Below are 20,818 nucleotides of genomic sequence, written 5' to 3'. Positions count from 1 at the left end.
CAAGTTGGAAAGCGTCACGTGATTCATGCATTAACTTTTTTACGTGGGTTATTAAGATAGTTTTTTTCTTTCTCCCCAGAACACCCCCTGTATCATATTTGTTTTTCTTGTTGGATGTCACTGTGCAAACACCCTGCTCCCCGCACCCACGCACATTTCATCGTTATTTACACCATTCATCTTGCACATCCATAAGCTCAACGTGGATTCGAGAAAGCCTGTTCCTCTGTGGGCTACCATTCCCGCCTCATCTGTTATCCCATCTGGCTGAAGCAGATGGTACCCATTTGTCACCGACGACTTCTCTCGGTCGCTAACGCATCGTCTCGAGACCGTGTGAAAATAGACAAATGTGCAGCCCTGCAATCGGCTCGCTCCGGCCACTGCTGGCAGAAGGCGCCTCCCCCCCCCCCCCTGCAGAGGGAGCTCTAGAGAGCCCTTCTGGAGGGGGTTTTGGCCTACTCTTCCACGCTGGTCAGACCGACTTGAAAGAGGAGGACGTACCCACACTTTACTCCACCACACGCAGCCTGCCCATCACCTGCGGTGGCGTTACTCTTTGCTACCGCTGCGTGGTGTTGCCCATTCGTTGGTGTTACCCTTTCCTACCTCTGGGTGGACAGAGGCGGCTGTTGGGGGAGGGGTACATTTGAGAAACTTTCCCCCGCTCCCCGTTGTTTATTCAACTGCCGTGCCGGGAGATCGAATCAAACAGGCGATCCTCTGGATTGCAAGTCCACTGTACGCTGCCGACCATTGCAACCATGGCAGCACTTTTTTTTTATGAAGTACGCTTTCTGATCTCAAGTTTTTACAATTTTCTTTAGCTATCCCGAACCACCTCCTCACTAAGCTATCCCCAGACTCCCCCCCCCCCCCCCCCCCCCCGCTGCTGCTTCCTCCTTTACGCATTTCTCGATATCACATCATCGCCACGTCGAAGCCGCCGCCCTGTGCGATTGCGTTGCTCAAACCAGACGCCGATTGAAGCTGTTATCGTATCGCTTGGTTGTTTCGCCTGCATTACCTTCGACAAAATTACCGGCGGTCCAAACGGGGTCTCCCACATTGAGGGTGGAGAGGTGCTCATGCCAGTAGCGTACGGTCATCCGGCGGCATCTGTTTAGCGAGCTTGAACTCTGCTGACGAGACCCAGAATGTCAAAACAGGTCCGGAGTTTGCGCACTTAAAGAAAGGCGCGTCTTCGAAAATCGACCCGCAAAGCCGATATAGGTCGATGGAATTAAGTAGAATACGTGTATTTTACCGTGGAGACACAGAATTGAACTCTGCTCGTATTTGCTTTTCGTAATAATTGTACAATTAGCCATGTTATTTGTTTTTGTTGGCGGAAGCTTCAGCGAGTCCTTTTTTTCTGGAGAGTCACACTACACTGAGATGTTGGAACAAATCGAGCAGTGCTTTTTGTTTAACGAGGGTAAGCAGAGTGCCCGGGAAAGACCCGCCACACAGTACGAGGGAGACAGGTTAGGTGCACGAACCCCACCCCATCCCCCCCTTGTTGCAATGCCACTTCCTGGCCACCCACAAATATTCAAAAACTAATTGTAACTCTGCGATTGAATGTTAACGCTGTCCGCGTGGCAAGCCGTCGCCTCCCGCTGCTTCATAACAACTCTGATTTCCTTCTGCTGGGCTGACACACTTAAAATCCCTGCAAATGTGAGGGGTTTAGCCGAGACCTCGGTTCAACTACTGTCCCCGCAAGAATTTTGTAGGTCAGATTTTTCGACCCCTTTACTTGGGTGACGCTTACCTGCCTTGTTCAAGCACAGTCCTCGCCCTGTTAGAGGCCCTCCTTTCAGTTGATGAAATATGGGAAGAGGCCATTTCTTTAGTTTCCATATAGGGTTGGGGTTCACAGTTTGAGGTCAGGGGTTACTGTGTAGTCGAGGTGTTGAAGTTTAAGGAAATGGATATTCCATGTATGGGGCACGCCTCAAAGCATCTTAAGATGATGGGTTTGTTTGGGACTAGGTCTAGGGTTTGGGGATTCTGATTTGGGTTACGGGTTAGTGTTTGCAACGAGGTTTGAAGGATTAAGGGCTACAGGTTAGTAATAGCACAGTAACACCTAAGGTGGCATTGCTTGCCTGTGATCTGCGGGGATGGTAATCAACTCGGCTGGTGTGTGGTGCTGCTGCCTCTCTCTCTCTGCGTCGAGGATATTAACCCTCGCAGCCCTTCTTAACCCTCCTCAACCTCCCTGTCGCAGGCGCAGCCGCCGTGTGGCTTGGGAGGGGTTTCGCGCTTGCGCTGCCGCGCAGCCTTTCGCTGTGCAACGCGGGCCGTTGCTGCGCCTTGTCGGGCGTCGCCGATGTCCGACGTTTCGCACCCGCGTGCCCAGGAGCCTCAAAAGTCACTTCCTGAAGTCTGATCGTCGGGCATCGCGCACCGGCTCGTCGCGGAGCGGTCTCCGACAGAGCAGCGGCTCAACGCCCAGGAAGCTCCTTTAGGAACTAAACGGTGCAACTTGCTTTTCTCCATCGATATATAACGTGGCACGCTGCTGCTGGTGGTGGTGGTGTTTCCGGTTCCTCAAGCTGATTGGCTCAACTATCTGACGTTGCAAGCCAGCCAGTGTTGCCTTTGCTTCGTCTGGGAGAAAACGAACGTCAGAGAGAGCCGAGTCAATCGGTTTTAAGAACCCCGGCACCACCACCAGCAGCAGCATCAGGCCACACTCTGTATCATCGATGGAGAACAGATGCACCGTTCACTTAATGAAAGAGATCCGAGATGCGTTGAGCCACTCCACCACGGTTGACCGCGTCATGAGCTGCTGAATCACGATGCCCGACGTTTGGTCCCCACGAGAGCGAGCCGCTCATGGCAGTTCTCCAAAGTGCTCCCGGCACGCGGCGTGAAACGTCGCACGGCCGAACGACGGCGCAGTCGCGCGACCTGAACGCGCTGCCGCCGCCGTGCCAGCCGGGCCTGCCTCTCGGTGTGTGCCCACAGCTTTCTCTCTCGCTCTGCTCGTGCTCTCTCTTCTCTCCCTGTCCTGCCTCCCTCCCTCCCACAGCTCTTCCTTGCAGTCCAACTCCACCACGCACACCTCCCTGAACCAGCACACGCCTCCTCGGGGCAGCACGCCCGTGTCCCACGGCACGGGCGCCGCCAAACCGCCCGGTGGCTGCCACACGGCCACCCCGCCGGGCGCCCGCGGAGGAGGGGCCGCCGCCGCCGGTGCCGCCGGCGCCACCGGCACCGCCGGCGCCGCCGCGGGCCAGGCCCCCGGCCGCGGCCAGGCCCGATCGTCGAGCACGCGCAGCCGGCCCTCGGCTAACGCGGCCGGCTCTTGGGATTTTGTGCTGGGCCAGATACGAACCAGTGGCCTTGACGTGAGGTCCTTCATGTAAGTCCTGCCGTGTGCCGTGCACACGTGAAAGCCGGACGGTTCGAACCAGCTGTTTCCGCCATGGGACTGTGGAATTTGCGGTGCCGTCGGTGATGAGTGGCCGCCCGATGATTGTCGTGCGATTTAGGTCTTAGGGTGTTGTTGCGTTTTTGTAGTTGGGAACGGGGGGTGTGGTCCCCCCATGCCCTCGTCGCTGACGTTGGAGGTTATTGCCGTGGCCATGTTAGGGGATGTTTTGTCACGGCCACAGAGAGAGAGGAGGGGGGGGCAGGGTGGAGGGAATTTTGTCCAGGACCTTAAATCAGAGGGGTTCTCAGAAAAAGCCCAGGGTGTTTCTGAGGGATTCCCATTTGGAATTTTGACCCAGGCCTCCAAAAACCGTTAGGCGGTGACCTAGTGTTTTGTCAAAATGTGAATCTGGCTACTTGCACTGAAATTTAGATTTTTGTCAGTCGTCGGACTCGGTGAAATTATTATAACAGACTTAATTTGGCATCTCAATCAATGGCTGGTCTTTATTTTTAACCAGCTAAGAAAAGTCCATTGAGATCAAATGTAGACATGAGATATGGAAGTGAGACACGCGCGTGGAGACGAAATAAATGCAATTATTTTTTAATGGATAGTACGGCACCATGATCAGCTCTGTTGAATGCTTTTACAAGGTGCTTTAATGCAAAATAGCAGATGTAGACAGTCTGGTTAGGCTATGAGTACTGGAATTAGCAATATTCTACTAAAGGCACTAGCAAACGATAGATTGCAAAGCTATCATTGCATCTGATACTTCACTGGGACCAACGACTAACATTTGTACCCACGTTTCAAAATTCACTGATTTTTATTCGGCTTTATAATAATATAAGTTCTCTTCAAGTGACATCTGGGTCGTATGCTACCGAGGGCAACGTTCTTCGCGTGACGACAATGTTTACATTTTTTATTCTCAGAACTAGAATTTAGCCAAATTTTATTCAAAACTAGATTTTATACTCTTTGGTTCTTTCGGTAAAGTCACGTAGTTAGAAATAAAATAAAACAAATCACGACATTTCGATCGCAACACAAGCGGTCGTCATCAGGCAAAGGAGTCAGCCTCTAAAGGCAAACTGATTTTATAGTGATGGATTCTTTTTTGTTGGTGCAGTCATCGGTGACCGAGTGGAGACCACCAACTCCCTGCACTCGAGGAGCCGGTTTGCGCTGAATAACTACTGGATATCTGTGGGAAAAAAGCTGTGTAGCTCATCGGATTCCTCTAGTATAAATATTTTGATTCCGATGAATGACAGGCATCTGTCTGGATTCGAACCCAGCGTTCCAGGGTGCTCAGTCGCTTATATATCGCAGCAGGAGGCCTCACTGCACTCTGTTGGCCCACGCATTTTTCACGCTGTTATTTGAATTTGAAAGTCCTCTTCGGGCCTCAGTAAGGGAAAAAGTTCCCCACCGTTGACATTGCATTGCACTCGATCTCATTAGAGACTGGTTAAGTTTGTCTCGCCTGGCATCCATCACAGTGAGTGTCGGATCTGGTCCTTTGTGGATGACAAGCAAGTGTCATCCGAATGAAACATTCAGAGTCCTTGACACCAGCTTAAGAAAGAGTAGATGCATTTGACTGACAGCCTCAAGGCTGCTCCTGGCATTGACGGATGCGTCAATATGCATCGCATCACGTGGTGGTGGTTGGTGGTGGCGGTGGTGGTGGTGACCACGAGGTTAGTTGTGAGTGTGATTTGTCAAATTTCTAATAGGGGGTGGAGGATGTTGGGATATTATAGAAAGGTTGTCACCAATCCGCACTGACCAACTTAGTGAAGTATGGTCAAACAATCCACATAGCGGACATCCAATAATATACTGACTCAAATTTTCGTTAAATATTCACTTCATGTGTGAAATGCACTTCTAAATAATGACCATAATAAAGCATTTAACAATCATCGTATTCACCATATTCACCAAACAACTCTCGCCCTTCCAGTATTGAAAAAGGTGTCCCTCGGCTTTTTGGAAAACTAGGGAAACATCTTGCCCCGTACTTTCCATTTAATGTTTTTTGTAATCGTATTTTTTCTAAACAGATGCACAATTATTCGGGTTGTCCGTCTGTCCAACCAAAACATTCGCGAAAATGTTGAGAAATTAATTCTAAGTCACGTTACCTCCGTACGTGGCAGCGGGAATAGAAATTATGACATCTTCGTTATTTGCATTAATCCCCCCCCCCCCCCCCTCGAATTTGGCGCCCCACTTAAATTAGCGCCCTAAGGCGACTGCCCTCGTTCACCTCTATGGACGGTTCGCCCCTGCTTAGGTTCTCAATTATTGTTTTTTTTATCATCGACATCCCTCCCACTCGCTATACCCCACCTGCGGCCTAGTGAATGGCCCAGGGAAAGCCCACTTCAGCTGGGCAGGAATCTAGGCGAGGCTGTGGGCGGGTAGGGGGCGGGGCATTGTGATGCTACTGCTGATGGTTTGAGAAGTTGATAAAAAAAAACATGACATTTGTTTTACGTTATTTAAGATAACGTTTCTTTCAAAAGCACGTCGGTGCTATGGTTAATTACATTTCTTGTTTACTTCTTGAATTGCACACTGTGTTGCGTATAATCCGTTAATAAAATAAAAAGAGGGTTAGTTTGTTGAGCGAGGTCGTGGTGTAATGGGCCATGCCATCCTTACGGTTGCGAATTGGCCATTGTGGACCCGGCTAGATTTCTATTTTCTTTTTAAGTCACCCAGGACCAGCACATTTAAGACACTGGAGGCCTGCCTAGTCGATGGGGACACTTTTGGCCCGGTTTGATTCCCCAGTGACCCTTGGTTCGCGAGTGCTTCGTTACACCTTGTGGGTGTGCAATGTGTGTGTGTGTCCGATTCATTGGCCTCTGCAGTTCAAGAGATTTTTGTTTCGTTTGTTGCAAACGTAGAACGTCCTGAATTGCATTCGGAGCATTTCATTGCAATGTCATGGAACGGAAAGGTGACGACGGGTGAATATCTCGTGAACAAAAGAGCCGGTGTTCCGGCAAATGTATGCGATTCAATAAGGTCCAGTTGCTCGTTCCATTCCGTTCCATGAAAGCCAAATGATCCAGTGCTCTCCCGTCTCGTTCCATTCACAATTCCTCAGTACAACTGCATGAACTCCTCCTCGATAAAGATCGACAGCCTCACAGCCCTCTACGGAGACCCCCCGCAACACCAACCCCCCTTCAGCCATCATGACCCGACCCACGCATTCAAACCATCGAGATATTGAATGCTCCTGAGAATGTATCCCCTCCCACCACCACTACAACCACCCCCAGAACACGTGTGGTTGCCACTCCTTTGACGTAACTGCACCTGTTATCAGATTTCATTTCTTCCCCTTCTCCTTTCCTGTCTCTTCCCTCCTCCTCCTCCTCCACTCTCACCACCCTCGCCCCCCTTCCCCCCCCTCCCCACCTTTCCTGGCCACCGTGCAGTGAAGGCAGAATCCTGGTCCTCTCGCTTGTCATGGGACTTTCCGAGCAGGATGATTTTGCTAACATTCCTGACCCTCAATCTCCCAATAATCCATCCGACAACAGGTAGGAAACGTCCTTTTGTCATTGCTGTCATTACTCATTCTCCCCCCCCCCCCCTCCTCCCACTGTGCCATTATGCCCCGTGGCTTTCTCCCCATCCCCTTTGCACGCCTGTCCTTTTTTCTTCTCTTGCATCGACATGTGACGCTGTATCGGCACGCGCGAGGCTAAGTGTAGCGCGTGGCACGGTTGGCGCCCTCTGTCAATCCACTGTTGGGTAAAGGCCTCATCCACCCAATGCCCCCTCCCAATGTCAGTCGTGGCAGCCGTTTGACCACCACTTGAGCACGCTGGCCGTTGTGAACAATTCGCAAATGGTGATGAGCGTGGGTCTTTGGCCAGGATGGCCTCAATAAGTCTCATGCCGTGCGTTCGGGAGGGTCCTGCTTTTACACATTTGGAGTGCTTTGGTCAATTTGAAGTTTGGCTTTGTGTGGCAGAAAAAAAAAAACCAAATCATTCTCCAAAAATTTCCAGCTGTGCACGGATGCTTTCAAGAATCCATTGCAGTACTGTCCTGTACTGGCCACCTCACAGCTCCCAGAGCTGAACATAAATATATTTCCAGTATACGCAAAGCTGAACATCCAACGAGCAGTGACCCATCCCATCATCCCACCGTGGTTGATAAACTGCACGCCGTTTCGAGGGATTTCTACAGCGGTCATCCTATGAATAGACTTGCCCTCGCCATGGGAATGTGAAATTTCCACCGCCGGCACGGCAACAGCCATCCCATGCCGCTCATTTGAGCAGTGAGGCACGTTGGCTTCCAAACTGCAATGATGATAATTAAAAAAATGTGTAAGCTGTTGGAAATCCACTGTTGGACGATGGCCTTTACCACAGTCGGGTTTGACTTGTGGCACCAGGAACTCTGCGCTGCATACAGAAACATGTTGCCATGTAACCGCTGTTCAAGTGTACATCCCTACCTATACACACGCCATTCCGCAAAGGTGCATATATATTGACGTTGTACATTGCACTCTCCGGGCTTAATTTCTCACCGTTTGTTTCCCCGGGCTCGCCGTTACACTGGTGAAGTAGGCGGCACGCGTGACTACATCATGGTTGTGCTGGCTGCAGAGATGGTTTTGCCCGGGACAGCTGATCCGCATAGAAACGACAGCAATTAAGCCCTGGTTGTACCGATCTACATCGTGATGAGTCCAGTATACATGTCCTGCCATCTGACCATGAGCATAACGGACAGCTAGGCTATGATGGGATGCAAGGGATGGAGTTTACTGAGCAAACTGTAGGATGTGACCAACAATGTGTGTGTGATGTGTGTGTGTGATGTGTGGTGTGATGTGTGTGTGATGTGTGTGTCTGATGTGTGTGTGATATATGTATATGTGTGTGATGTGTTGTGTGTGTGTGATGTCGTGTGTGTGTGATGTGTGTTTGATGTATGTATATGTGTGTGATGTGGTGTGTGTGATATGTGTGTGATGTGTGGTGTGTGTGATGTCGTGTGTGTGTGTGATGTGTTGCCAAAGCGCGGTTCGGGCGGTGCATCTGCCGGTCAGCCTGTTGGTTTGTTAACCTATAACCCCTGGGTTTTTCCTCCCTGTGACCTCCTGCCAGCGAAGCTTCGCCCACACTCCACGTGACCTCAAAGCGCACCTAGCCTGGCACGGGCACTTTGGCGGCAGTGATGACTTGCTCTGGTTGTTGTACCATGCGTGTGTGTGTGTCGGTGTACGTACGTATTTGCGTGTGTACGCTATTTGGGTTTGTTCTTTTGTTAATTTGTGTATGTACATGTGTGTATGCATTGGTATGTGTTTGTATTGCTACGCAAGTGTTTGCGTGTGTACGTCTGTGCGTGTGCACCTTAACGCAGAGCGCACAGCAGTGGCGCATGGGTTCGTGCAGCGCAACTGCTGACGTCTGCGGTCAAATTCAGTGCCGTGAAATTCAGTGGCAAGCGGAATCGGATCTGATTCTGTGCAACCTCTAGGTAGCCTCAGCCATAAACCACGTGGCTGCCTGTAATCCACCACTGCGGTGGCAGCAGCAGCGAGGGGTTGCTGGATCACCGCACACAGGAGCCGTACCCCTGGCTCACCAGGAGAAGGCGGTACAGCAAGTGGATTCATCTCCACCTGTATCCATCTGTACGGGGAGAGAGCGTTGCCCCAAGCACGTGTGGGGGTTTTCTCCGCCCGAGTCTAACAAACGCTCAACATAATTCGGCTGAAGACATCTTAAATTGAAAAGCCCGTGGGGCAGGACCCTCTTGCAAAAGAGTCCTTGGACTGAGTGGATAATTAGGTATTATTTTAAATGAGTACCATGTTGCCGTGTGTCAACATCAACACTGCGGAGACGTAGCTAACGGTGGCGGTGCTGCTGTTATCCTTGTTCATGCTGTTGATGTTGATGTCGGTGCTGTTGTTGCTGCTGCTACTCACGCTTAGGGTCGCCACCTTGTCCACTCCGGACCACAACCCAGACAAACCTCTCGGTCAGCTCTTGGTCTATTATCAGAACTGCGTCGTTGTTATACTGCAGTGAAGTTCAACGCAGCGACACTGATACATTACCAGACTTCGGTTTACAAATCTACTTCTGCCACCTGAACGCAGATGTCAATTCCCAGACCGTGCCGGGTCAAAACCCAAACAGGTGACGACCCTGGATTTGCTGCTGCTGCTGCTGCTGTTGTTGCTACTCTTTGTTGTTGTTTGTTGTTAGATGAGAGTGCGCGCGCATTGTTGTGGCCAGGCTGGGGGGTCCCGGGAGGGGTGCTGGCTCCGCGCCCGCCCAAGGTCAGCAGGAAGGCGAGTTCGATCGACGGACAGAGACCCGCTCCTCCATCTCGGAAATCGTCAACTCCATCACGAGTGACATGCTCATGGTGAGCAGCGCAACTACCCCCCCCACCCCCCCCCCCCCCCCCCCCGTGCAGCGGTATCGTGGAACTGAACGGGAGCGGAAAGGCCCTTTATTCAACGAGGCGTCGTTACGGCGTCATCGGGAGGGCACGGTGATGGGACCCGTGCCTCGCGGCAAGGAGGTCCTCACTCCCGACTCGGGTGCATCTCCGCGTGGAGTTTGCACGTTCTCTCTTCGCCGGTTCTGCCCGGGTTTCCTCTGATCACCTGTAGCTACAAACCGTGCAATATGACGGGAGTTTGAGCAAACGTCCCGATGCGGTAGGAACCTCCTTCAAAGGAGGCTTCAGACTCTCCGTGTGGCTTCGCTGGGTAAGTAAGTAATTGTTTTCAAATTATTATTGTTATTAAATTCTTATTGTTATTATTATTATTATTGCCAGCGGTGAAGTTTAGCCCATCGCAGAGGTCGCAATCGGGTACCCGATACCCGTACCCTACCCGATACCCGGCTACCCGTACCCGGCCGGGCACGGGCACTGGGTACGGGTAGACCGTGAGTCACTGGTGAGTAACCATTTGTCACTCATTTCGGGTAGGGTACGGGTAGGGAACGGGTACCCATCTGCGACCCTGGTCCGGCCAAGGTACGGGTAAGGAATCAAAACCCGTTTGCGACCTCTGGCCAATCGTCACCACGGGCTTACGTATGGCACGGAACCCCGCCAGATGAGAGGGCGGGATTTTACGCTGCTGTCAACGACTCCACAGCAAACATGCAACGTCAGCCCGACGTTCGATGTTGGGCCAAAATCTGACCGACGTCTGATCAATGTCAACTCGACATCAGGTCAATGTCTGGCCAACGTCAACCAGACGTTACCCCTCCGCTGCACGTTATCCTGGGGGGTCTCCACCCCCCTTCCCCCCCACGTTGTTCAGTCACCCGCTTGTCGCCCCGTCATCGCCACCGTCGAAGATCGTTGACGCGGAGGGCAACGCGACCGGCGCGCGCCTCCCCTCCCCTCTTCCCAGATCTCGCCCGACTCGGACGAGGACACGGGCGCAACGGAGAACCTCGGCAAGATCCAGTTCAGCGTGGGCTACAGCTTCCAGGACATGACGCTCACCGTGAAGATCCTCAAGGCCGTGGAGCTCCCGGCGAAAGACTTCAGCGGCACGAGCGACCCCTTCGTCAAGATCTACCTGCTGCCCGACAAGAAGAACAAGGTGGAGACCAAGGTGAAGCGCAAGAACCTCAACCCGCACTGGAACGAGACCATCCTCTTTGAAGGCGAGTGCCGCTCCCCCCCCCTAGTGCCCTTGGCTCCCTCCCCCCCACCCAGCTCCACCCCCCCCACCCAGCTCCCCCCCCACCACCTCCCCGCGCGTCGCGATGGCCTCGTTCGTTGCTCGGTGCACTCTGGGGTTTTGCGTCGAACTGGGATCCGTCTCGAACATCCGACGGTTCGCCAGCATTGGTTCAAGTGAGCCCGACTCCGCTGCCGCATTTCGCACCGTATGTGGCCAACCGTTGCGAATCGGAGGTGCCGGGTGAGACGCTGCTTGTCGAAACCAGCCCCTGCCTACAGCACACCTGGCGGTTCACCAGCATTGTTTCTAGCGAGCCTGACTCGGCTGATGAGACGCCGCATGTCGAAACCGGTCCGATGCCGCTGAAATTATGCCCTCCCAGAAGGCCGTGCGGCCAGTGGGATGTGTGCAATGACACGACGACCCGGAGGGAGAGACATGCGCAGGAGGACGAATTCGATGCCTAATTTATTTACTTTGCTGTTTCGGCGCTTGTAAGCACAGTGCGTACGCTGACTTCTTTCGCACCGTACGTATCCGACCGCGATAATCGGTGGCGCTTGCGTCGTCCACCGCAGGGTTTCCCTACGAGAAGGTCATCCTGAGAACGCTGTACCTGCAAGTCCTGGACTACGACCGCTTCAGTCGAAACGACCCCATCGGCGAGGTGTCGCTGCCGCTCAACAAGCTGGACCTGTCCAGCATGCAGACCTTCTGGAAGGACCTCAAGCCTTGCAGCGACGGCAGCGTGAGTGTCTCCTTGGGCGTTGGTGGTCGAGGCAAGGCTGAGAGCGTTGCACGCGCGGTGGTGGCGTGTCACGTACACACTCACGCGCCGTGCTTGCGTGCGGCCCTGCTGCTGTGTGTGGAGCAGTGGCACACCTCCGGCCGTTGTTTGATTCTCTTGAACGGGTGCAGTAGAACCCCCTCTTTAACGACGGTGATTGGTTTTCACCATGCTGGTCGTTAAGCGATTTGGTCGTTAAGCGAGTATAGGAAGCGCGCGTTAAAGGCTTAATTCGTTCCGATGGCATCGAAAGTTTATACCCCTTTTTCACCCAAAAAAATTAACTATGTAATATTTATTAAGCACTGGATATTAATACAAAAAGATACTGACAACATTATAAACACATTTAAAAGAAAAATGGTTAATTAATGCATTAATTGATATGTACTGTACCTACAACAGCCCGTCATAAACAGGTGAATGGTCGGTAAGCGAACACACTGGGCTATATGGAGGCATTACACCACTATACACTACACTATACACCACACTATACACTACTATACACTACACTATACACTACACTACTATACACTACATTATACACTACTATACACTACACTACTATACACTACACTATACACTACACTACTATACACTACACTATACACTACTATACACTATACTATACACTACACTATACACTACACTATACACTACACTATACACTACACTATACACTACACTACTATACACTACACTATACACTACACTACTATACACTACACTATACACTACTATACACTATACTATACACTACACTATACACTACACTATACACTACACTACTATACACTACACTATACACTACACTACTATACACTACACTATACACTACACTACTATACACTACACTATACACTACACTACTATACACTACACTATACACTACACTACTATACAATACACTATACACTACTATACAATACACTATACACTACTATACATTACACTATACACTACACTACTATACACTACACTATACACTACACTACTATACAATACACTATACACTACTATACACTACACTATACACTACACTATACACTACACTATACACTACACTAAACACTACACATTGGGCTCTATGGAGGCCCGTCGTTAAGCGGATTAGTCATTAACAGGGGTGGTCGTTACGAGGGGTTCTACTCTACACTACACTATACACTACACTATACACTACACTACTATACACTACACTATACACTACACTACCCGGTGCGGCGTGTCGTAAGCTTCAGTGCTCGGGGAAGACAAAGGCGGCCGGGCGCGACGACCGGCCACCCCACCCCCCCCCCCCTTTCGTCGGCCTTCATGGATGCTGCCCCCAGAGGGTCTGCTTGTGGCTACGCGGTGGCGGGGGGCGGGGAGGGAATCTTTGTCTTTGTCTCGGTTACAGGGGAGTAGAGGGGAGCTGCTGCTGTCGCTCTGCTACAACCCGACAGCCAACAAGATCACCATCGCCGTCATCAAGGCCCGCAATCTCAAGGCCATGGACATCGGCGGCACGTCCGGTGAGAGAGCCCCCGCCGGGCGAGACTCCCGGCAGCAGAGCGGGGAGGATTTGTCTTCTTGGTTCTTTCGGTAAAAGTCACGTAGAAGGGAAGTAATAAAAAAATAAAAAATAAAACATAATAAAATAATTCTCACAACGTTTCGGCCACAACGCAAGCAGCCGTCTGCGTGCCCTCTGTGGCGTGGCAGGAGGATAACCGCGTCATCGCCGCACCTTCCTTTAGGCGTGCGCCTGAATCTCCGTAGAACGCCCCCCGTTCATCCGGCGCGTTTCCCCTACGTAAGGGAGGGGGGGGGCAGCGGGGAAAGGCCCTCTGGCGCCTTCGTATGCACGGGAACGCACTCTGACGTAACGCTCGCTCGCTCGCTCGCTCGCCACCCCCGCGTAGACCCGTACGTCAAGGTGTGGCTGATGAACAAGGAGAAGAAGGTGGAGAAGAAGAAAACGGAGGTGAAGAAGCGCTGCCTCAACCCCGTGTTCAACGAGACGTTCGTCTTCGACATCCCCACGGAGAAACTCCGCGAGACCACCATCGTCGTCACCGTCATGGACAAGGACAGGTTGAGCCGCAACGACGTCATCGGCAAGGTGGGGGGGGAGGTGGGGGAGGGGTGGGGGGGAGGGGTGGGGGGGAGCGTTGGGGGGGAGGTGGGGGAGCGGTGGGGGAGCGGTGGGGGGAGCGGTGGGGGGAGCGGGGGGGGAGCGGTGGGGGGGAGCGGTGGGGGGGAGCGGTGGGGGGAGCGGTGGGGGGGAGCGGTGGGGGAAGCGGTGGGGGGAGCGGTGGGGGGGAGCGGTGGGGGGAGCGGTGGGGGGGAGCGGTGGGGGAGCGGTGGGGGCAGCGGTGGGGGGAGCGGTGGGGGGAGCGGTGGGGGGGAGCGGTGGGGGGGGAGCGGTGGGGGGAGCGGTGTGGGGAGCTGTGGGGGAGATTAGCACCAATGCCTCAATGCTCATTTAAGCAAACAAACATAACTTTGTCTCACATTTATTCCAAATGTAAGTTACCGTTGTTCTCAGGTTGTGTGATCCTCTCTCTGTGTGCCTGTGTGTCTGTGTGTCTGTGTTTCTGTGTGTCTGTCTGTCTGTGTCTGTGTGTATGTGTGTCTGTGTTTCTGTGTGTCTGTCTGTCTGTGTCTGTGTGTATGTGTGTCTGTGTGTCTGTCTGCGTGTCTGTGTGTCTGTGTGTCTGTGTTTCTGTGTGTCTGTCTGTCTGTGTCTGTGTGTCTGTCTGTGTGTCACCGCCATCCATTGCCCGTAGATCTACCTGTCGTGGAAGAGCGGCCCGGGGGAGGTGAAGCACTGGAAGGACATGATCGCCAAGCCCCGGCAGCCCGTGGCGCAGTGGCACCAGCTGAAGGCGTGACCAAACCCAACAGCGACAGAGACGATATCAACGACAACAACAACAATGACGATGATGATGATCTAAACAACAACTGTGGCCGGTAGGCCGTCTCCGAAGGGAGGCAAGGGCGGCAGAGGGGACAGAGCGAGGGGGTCCGAGAGCCACACTTCCACCCCCAGCAGACTCCTCGTGGCGACGGAGCACGATGCGGCCGGCGTTGGGGCCCATGGGGTTTGCGGCTTCTCTCTCCGTCTCTCTTTCTTTTTTTTATTATCGCCGTCGGCCGCTCGGCGGAGGCTCTCTCCCCGCGCGCGCCGGTGGCACCCGCTCGTCTCCGTCGTTCTTCCTCTCCAGCGTTCGGTGTCCACGGCGGGAAGCGTTGGTTGCCCGCGGAGGGAAATGTACCGCGGAAACGTCGGCGGCGGTTCTTCCCTTTTTTTTTGTGTGTGCGCCCGCCGACTTCCAGCAACCGCCAACCCCGTCCCTCGTCATCCCATTCCTCTCTCTCCGCGCCGCCGTCTCCGCGATCGCGGCTCGCTCGGGGGAACGTCGCGTGTCGCCGCTCGATTTTACCGCGCCGGCCCTGAGCTTTAGGCAGAGGTGGGGGGGGGGGGGGGTGGCGATCTGGGCACCAAGAGTTGGCGACGTAGCGGGCACCGTTAACGACTTCCGTGTCTCGTAGCGGGCACCGTTAACGACTTCCGTTTCATAGTAGGCACCGTAACGACTTCCGTTTCATCGTAGGCACCTTAACGACTTTCATTTCATAGTGGGCACCGTAACGATATAAGTCTCGTAGCGTGCACCGTAACGACTTCCGTTTCATCGTAGGCACCTTAACGACTTCCGTGTCTCATAGTAGGCACCGTTAACGACTTCCGTTTCATAGTAGGCACCGTAACGACGTCCGTCTCGTTCATTCCTTTACCTACATGGCTCGCAATCTGAGCGTCTGTCGCTGATCGCGCGTCACACTCGCACGTCACATCCAACGATATCAAACAACAGGGTCATTCCCAGCCGATTGCTATTCTTGGGGAGGTGGTTGGTGGTGGTGGGTGGCGTTGATCGGGGTGGCACCAAATTGGTTGCTCGCCGGGGTGGGCCGGGGGGCTTTCGCTTGCGCTACGAGGCCCGGGGGCTGTAAACCGCGTGATGTTCTAACGCGTCGCTCGCACCGCCACTTGGTTTTGGTTCGGCGAGGCGGTGAAGCCGGGAGCCGCTTGTTACGCTCGCTCGGTGCAGCTCGTGCCCAACTGCCACGGAGCTTTTTCGTCTCACTCCCATCTCCCTCGCTCGAGTCAATATCTTTCGTCTCACTCCCATCTCAATCTCTTCTCAACATCCCTTCCGTCAAGTTGTTTTCGCCGCTCGGACTGCCCGCGACCGCGTGCCGGGAACCGTCCCCGACGCGTTTTGTTTTGAGCCGTCGATGAGAACTTTTTTTGCGGCTTTGTGTTTTTTTTACACGGGTCGGCTGTAAGCCACGTGACTGCACTGCACACATTGGTTGTTGTTGTTATTGTTGTTCTTGTTATTGTCGTCGTTAATATATTGCTGCGCATTTTTTGGGGGGGGCAACTGGAAGCTTTACAGAAAAAGCCATCGTCATTGCCAACCGATGAGCGTCGGTTTAATCTTGGAGTTGTTTGGCGAGTCGGAGGTTGTCGCGATCGCTGCGTTCTCCAACAGGAAGACGGCGACGTGGTTTGGCGGAGAGTTGCATCTCGCAATCCTGCAGCTGTTGCGCGCGCGCGAGTGGCAGCAGTGGTCAGGGTTGGCGCGCTGCGCTACGAGCCCGGCGACCCCGAGTTCGATTCGCGGCTCACGAACGGTAACAGTGGCGAATATCTAAGGTCGACTCAGTCTCGTAGAATTATTAGTATCTGTTTTATTTCGATTTAAAGCTTTCGTGACTGCAGGGATTCATCTTCTTGGTTCTTTCGGTAAAGTCACGTAGAAGGGAAATAATAAAATAATAAAATAAAACATAATAAAATAAAATAATAAATATTTTATTAAAATAAAATAATAATTATTTTATTATGCTTTATTTAAAATTTTATTATTTTATTATTTCCCTTCTACGTGACTTTACCGAAAGAACCAAGAATAATGAGTATCTGGTGCGGTGTGTAAACAATTGCCACTGGGGAGAAAAAGGCGGCTCGGGCGTGGTGCTGGCCACCCACCCCCTTTTCGTGTGCCGTGCCGGCCTTCATGGGTGCTCGCTAACAGCACTTGCTCCTAACAGTCTATTAAAAGGCTGTCTGCGGGTATGGTTGTCTTTGTGTGTGACCAGACGCTTATACATTTATTCACACCGGGGGCGCAGGTTTGGAGGGGTGCATCTTCTACTTTCCCGAGCCGTCGTATATTCCAGAGAATTCGGTGCGAACCAAAGAAACTGCTCAACGCTCTTGAACGATCTTCCATTTTTTGACTGTTTCTTCTTCTTCTTTGCTTTAAAGAACCCTCTCCGCGCGCCGTTTAACTGCAGTCAATCTCAGAGGAGCATCGAGCTCTTTAAGAGCTAGGCTCGGAAACGTTATTACAAGTTCTGCCCGTTGAGAGATTGGACACGAAATGTGACATTTTTGACTCCACTTTGAAACCAGATTAAAAATTATCTGAGAATCTTACGTATAATTGTGGCAGAGTGGTAGACATGTTTCTGAATGTCATAACAGTGGGAAAGGAGTTTTAAGTGCATTATCTGGGTTAGATTCATGACACACCATAACTATGCTTTTCCCCGGTACATAATAATACTCAACAGGCCATTTATCAAATCCACTGCTAGATGAAGGGTTCCCAAAACGGTGTCAGTCACGGCGGGAGGTTGGGAGGGGGGGGGTGTTTGACCATATTTCACCACCACGCCGGTGATTGCCGACTGGTGAATAGCAAAGGGGTGGACAGAACCAGCTTCAGATCTCACTCACCTCTGCCACTGTCACTGCAGGAGCTCGGGTGGCCGTTTGGACTTCGTGTCGCACCTGCGCACACGCCACGGATGGACCAGGGAATCCCAAATTGTGTGGACGCGCGCCCACGGTCGTCGCGGGCCGGGCCAAGATTTTTTTTCCTCCCGACTCCGGTAATCGACTCAGCGGGGAAGGAATCCGTTTTGGCAAATGTGGCATTCAATTGTGTAACTTGCGTTGCCCCAAAGCGTTGCGACGGCTCCCTCCGAGCGTCTGCCCAACAGTCACCGTGCGCACACAGAGGGAGAGAAAGAGAGAGAATCGCCGTTCATCGCTCGCATCAACCCTTGCGGATGTGTGACGAGTGTTCGGACGAAGAGCAGCCTGCGGGTTACGAGCGACGAGCAGTCCGCTCGCTAACGCCAAACGGTTTACTCGTTCACCGAATGGGTCCGCTTAAACTAAACTATTTTTTTTTTGGCCAGGTAAGGCCCACTGAGCTATGGACCTGATTTTCAAAAGCGACCTGGCTATCACAAATGACAGCTCAACGAAGTGGCTTTTCATCGCGTGGAAATTTATAGCAGCCAGATACTAAACAACGCGATGACGTTGATTCTAAATGTGGAGGGAAAGACCGGAGGACCCGGAGAAAATTCCACGCGACCACGGGGAGGGAGAGAGAGACACGCAAACTCCAAATATGCAGCAGCAGGCGTCAGGGTTTGGATCGAACTCACGACCTCCTGTATACCAGGCGAGGTAGTTAACATCTCCTAGCCACCGTGGCGCCCCTTAGTTTGCCATGCAAGGCAGCACTGCGCACCGTGAGCCCGGCAGCCCGAGTTCGATTCCCGGCCACGGCTAACAATCAGTGGCGAGTTATATCTGGACTGCTCGCACCCCCCACCGTCAGCCCACACCGACCGGCGCGGTGAAGTATTGTCAAAACAACAACCCCCGCCACTTTACCAACACGTTAATGGGAGGCCTTCATTCGTCGGCGGATTGACAAAGAGCTGTTGATGATAAATAATGATAGTTTAGAGAACACAATTTTCCAACGGTATTTTTGCAAACGATCAAGGTGCAAGTTAATCATACAGACTTCTCAAACTATTTATTTTTCAACTTAGGATCTATTATGACCGTAACGTCAGACAACATCTAACACGTCTATTTATCAATTCACAGCTAACTTAGCAATTAATAATTACCGGCCTTTCTCTAGCTTATTGTGTTTACACAAATACAAGATCCAACAGCAAAAAACATTGAGTAAATTAAATCACAGTACACCACCATCATTATCATCAGCCATGGTCATTCCACTGCTGGATGAGGGCCTCACCAAGCCGCCTGATGTCTATTATGTCGCGATCTTGCGATGTAAAACAAACTCTTAAATTCCCTCCAAACACCGACGAAACGAATTCTAGATCCGAAGCCGCAACCTCCGATTTGTCAACACCACACAACGGGGCTCCACGATACACCGCCTTACACAGGCTCAGAAGGTGCCCAAATAATCAATGAAAAATAACAGAAACACCCAAGGGCTTCATTTCTCACTGAATATTTTCCGGATCGCTTGTCGGCTGGAGCGAGCGGGCGGGCAGGCGACTACGAGGATGTTAGCAGCCGCAGCCGGAACGACTGGTATACTGGATGTGGTGTGCCGGGGTGTGTAAATGCTTCTTTTGAGATCCCGTCGCGGGGCGGGGGGGGGGTTGTCAATGACGCGATACCATCTCCACCACGGCCCCCCTCACCCCCGTCGTTTTGGCTCCACGTGTCCGCGATCTTCTTCTGGATAGCGAACTCGTCAAAAAATATCTCCGGGCACATTGGAGGCCGCACGGCGCAACCGACGCGGTCGTGAGCTCCTCCGACGAGCAATTCCCCGCACTCTCTCCCGAACGCAACTCTTCCACATTGAGACGGTGACATCCGCTGTACCGTTTGGGTGCCAGCGCGTGGCATTTTATATATGTACGTATGTGCGTATACGTGTGTGTGTGTACGCGTCGAAATGTGCGGGGAGAGGCGTATACCCTCATCGTCTCGTGTATCTGAACAACAACAACAACAAAAGTCCGTGTAACACTTTCGGGAGATCTTTTCAGGTAGGTTGACGTTTGTTTCGCGCGCTCTTCCACACTTTTTTTTCTATTCTGCCGTCCCCCCGATCGTCGCCGCCGCCTTTGTACAGAAACGGAGGGAACGGGACGACGTTTCGCCGCCGCCCCCTCCTTGCTCTCGCGTCGCGGAAAAATGTTTTGTTTGTTCGCTGTTGTTGTTGTTGTTTGTCTCACCGACGACTCACCACCGTCCGGTGTTTACCCCCCCTCCCCCCCCCCCGCTGCGGAGCGCGGAGTTCACGTCGCCCCCATCGTCTGTCGCGTGTTCGTTGTCGGGGGGACGGGGGGGGGTTTCCCCGATTTTGAATTTTTTGCTGCTTTTATTCTCCTGAAGGTTTCCCTCGTGGGGTGTTCGGGGTTTGGGCGGTTCGCCGTGGAATCGCTCCCCCCCCCCCCCCCCTCGTGTTTAGCGACATCAACGCAGAGGGCGCTCCGCACTTTAGCGGAGGGATCGGGAGTCCTCGGATCCTCTCGTGTTGTTCGCGATGGTCGAGTTTTGGAGACGCACGGCCGGTTTACCTGCCGAGGTCATTGGGTTCAAGTCCTGGGTCCGCGCGCGTGTTTGTGCGTCTCTGTGCGTCTCTGTGTGTCTCTGTTGCGCCTGTGAGGCTCGCGGTGGCTTGCCGGGAATTTTCCGCGTGCGATTTTAACTCCTGTTTTGCAAAGCGTGTTAGTCGACGGTGGACGTGGGAGGGCTAGGACATATTTCTATTGGGAGTGGAACACTCCGAGTTAACAACAAAAATGTCTTCAAGAGAATCAACATTGCGCGGCAGTGTTTCGACACGAATTTACAAGCGTCGGGGAATTCCACGTTCCCATGGCAAGATGGGCTCTTCCTGCCTGCCCACCTGCATTTTTGAACGAACTCGCAACCCTTTTGAAAGCGAATCAGGAATTCTGTAATGTAATCCAACCTATTCATAATCGTGGCCGTCAGTCAGTCAGCCAGCCATGGTCAATCCACTGTTGTATGAAG

The 20,818-nt window shown here is 52.5% G+C and overlaps 1 protein-coding gene across 2 annotated transcripts in view; it reads left to right on the top strand.

The window, feature by feature from the left end:
* The window catches only part of SYT7 (synaptotagmin 7), a 232,036-nt gene extending 214,623 nt beyond the window's left edge, over positions 1-17,413 (top strand). The window contains exons 7-13 of one of the 2 annotated variants that reach the window (XM_061552781.1): positions 3,047-3,379; positions 9,700-9,832; positions 10,845-11,103; positions 11,702-11,871; positions 13,313-13,427; positions 13,818-14,017; positions 14,685-17,413. In XM_061552781.1, the coding sequence (XP_061408765.1) occupies positions 3,047-3,379; positions 9,700-9,832; positions 10,845-11,103; positions 11,702-11,871; positions 13,313-13,427; positions 13,818-14,017; positions 14,685-14,789 (1,315 nt within the window). In that variant the 3' untranslated portion in view covers positions 14,790-17,413. The remainder of the gene's footprint in view (positions 1-3,046; positions 3,380-9,699; positions 9,833-10,844; positions 11,104-11,701; positions 11,872-13,312; positions 13,428-13,817; positions 14,018-14,684) is intronic. The other variant, XM_061552790.1, reaches the window with a different exon arrangement.
* The last annotated feature ends 3,405 nt before the right edge of the window (positions 17,414-20,818 follow it).

This window comes from Lethenteron reissneri, chromosome 2 (assembly GCF_015708825.2).
Source record: "Lethenteron reissneri isolate LAM-NWPU_2019-01 chromosome 2, ASM1570882v1, whole genome shotgun sequence".
In the NCBI taxonomy this organism is placed as follows: Eukaryota; Metazoa; Chordata; class Hyperoartia; order Petromyzontiformes; family Petromyzontidae; genus Lethenteron; species Lethenteron reissneri.
Note: the sequence above shows the minus strand (reverse complement) of the source record. Positions and strands in the feature narration are given on the sequence as shown.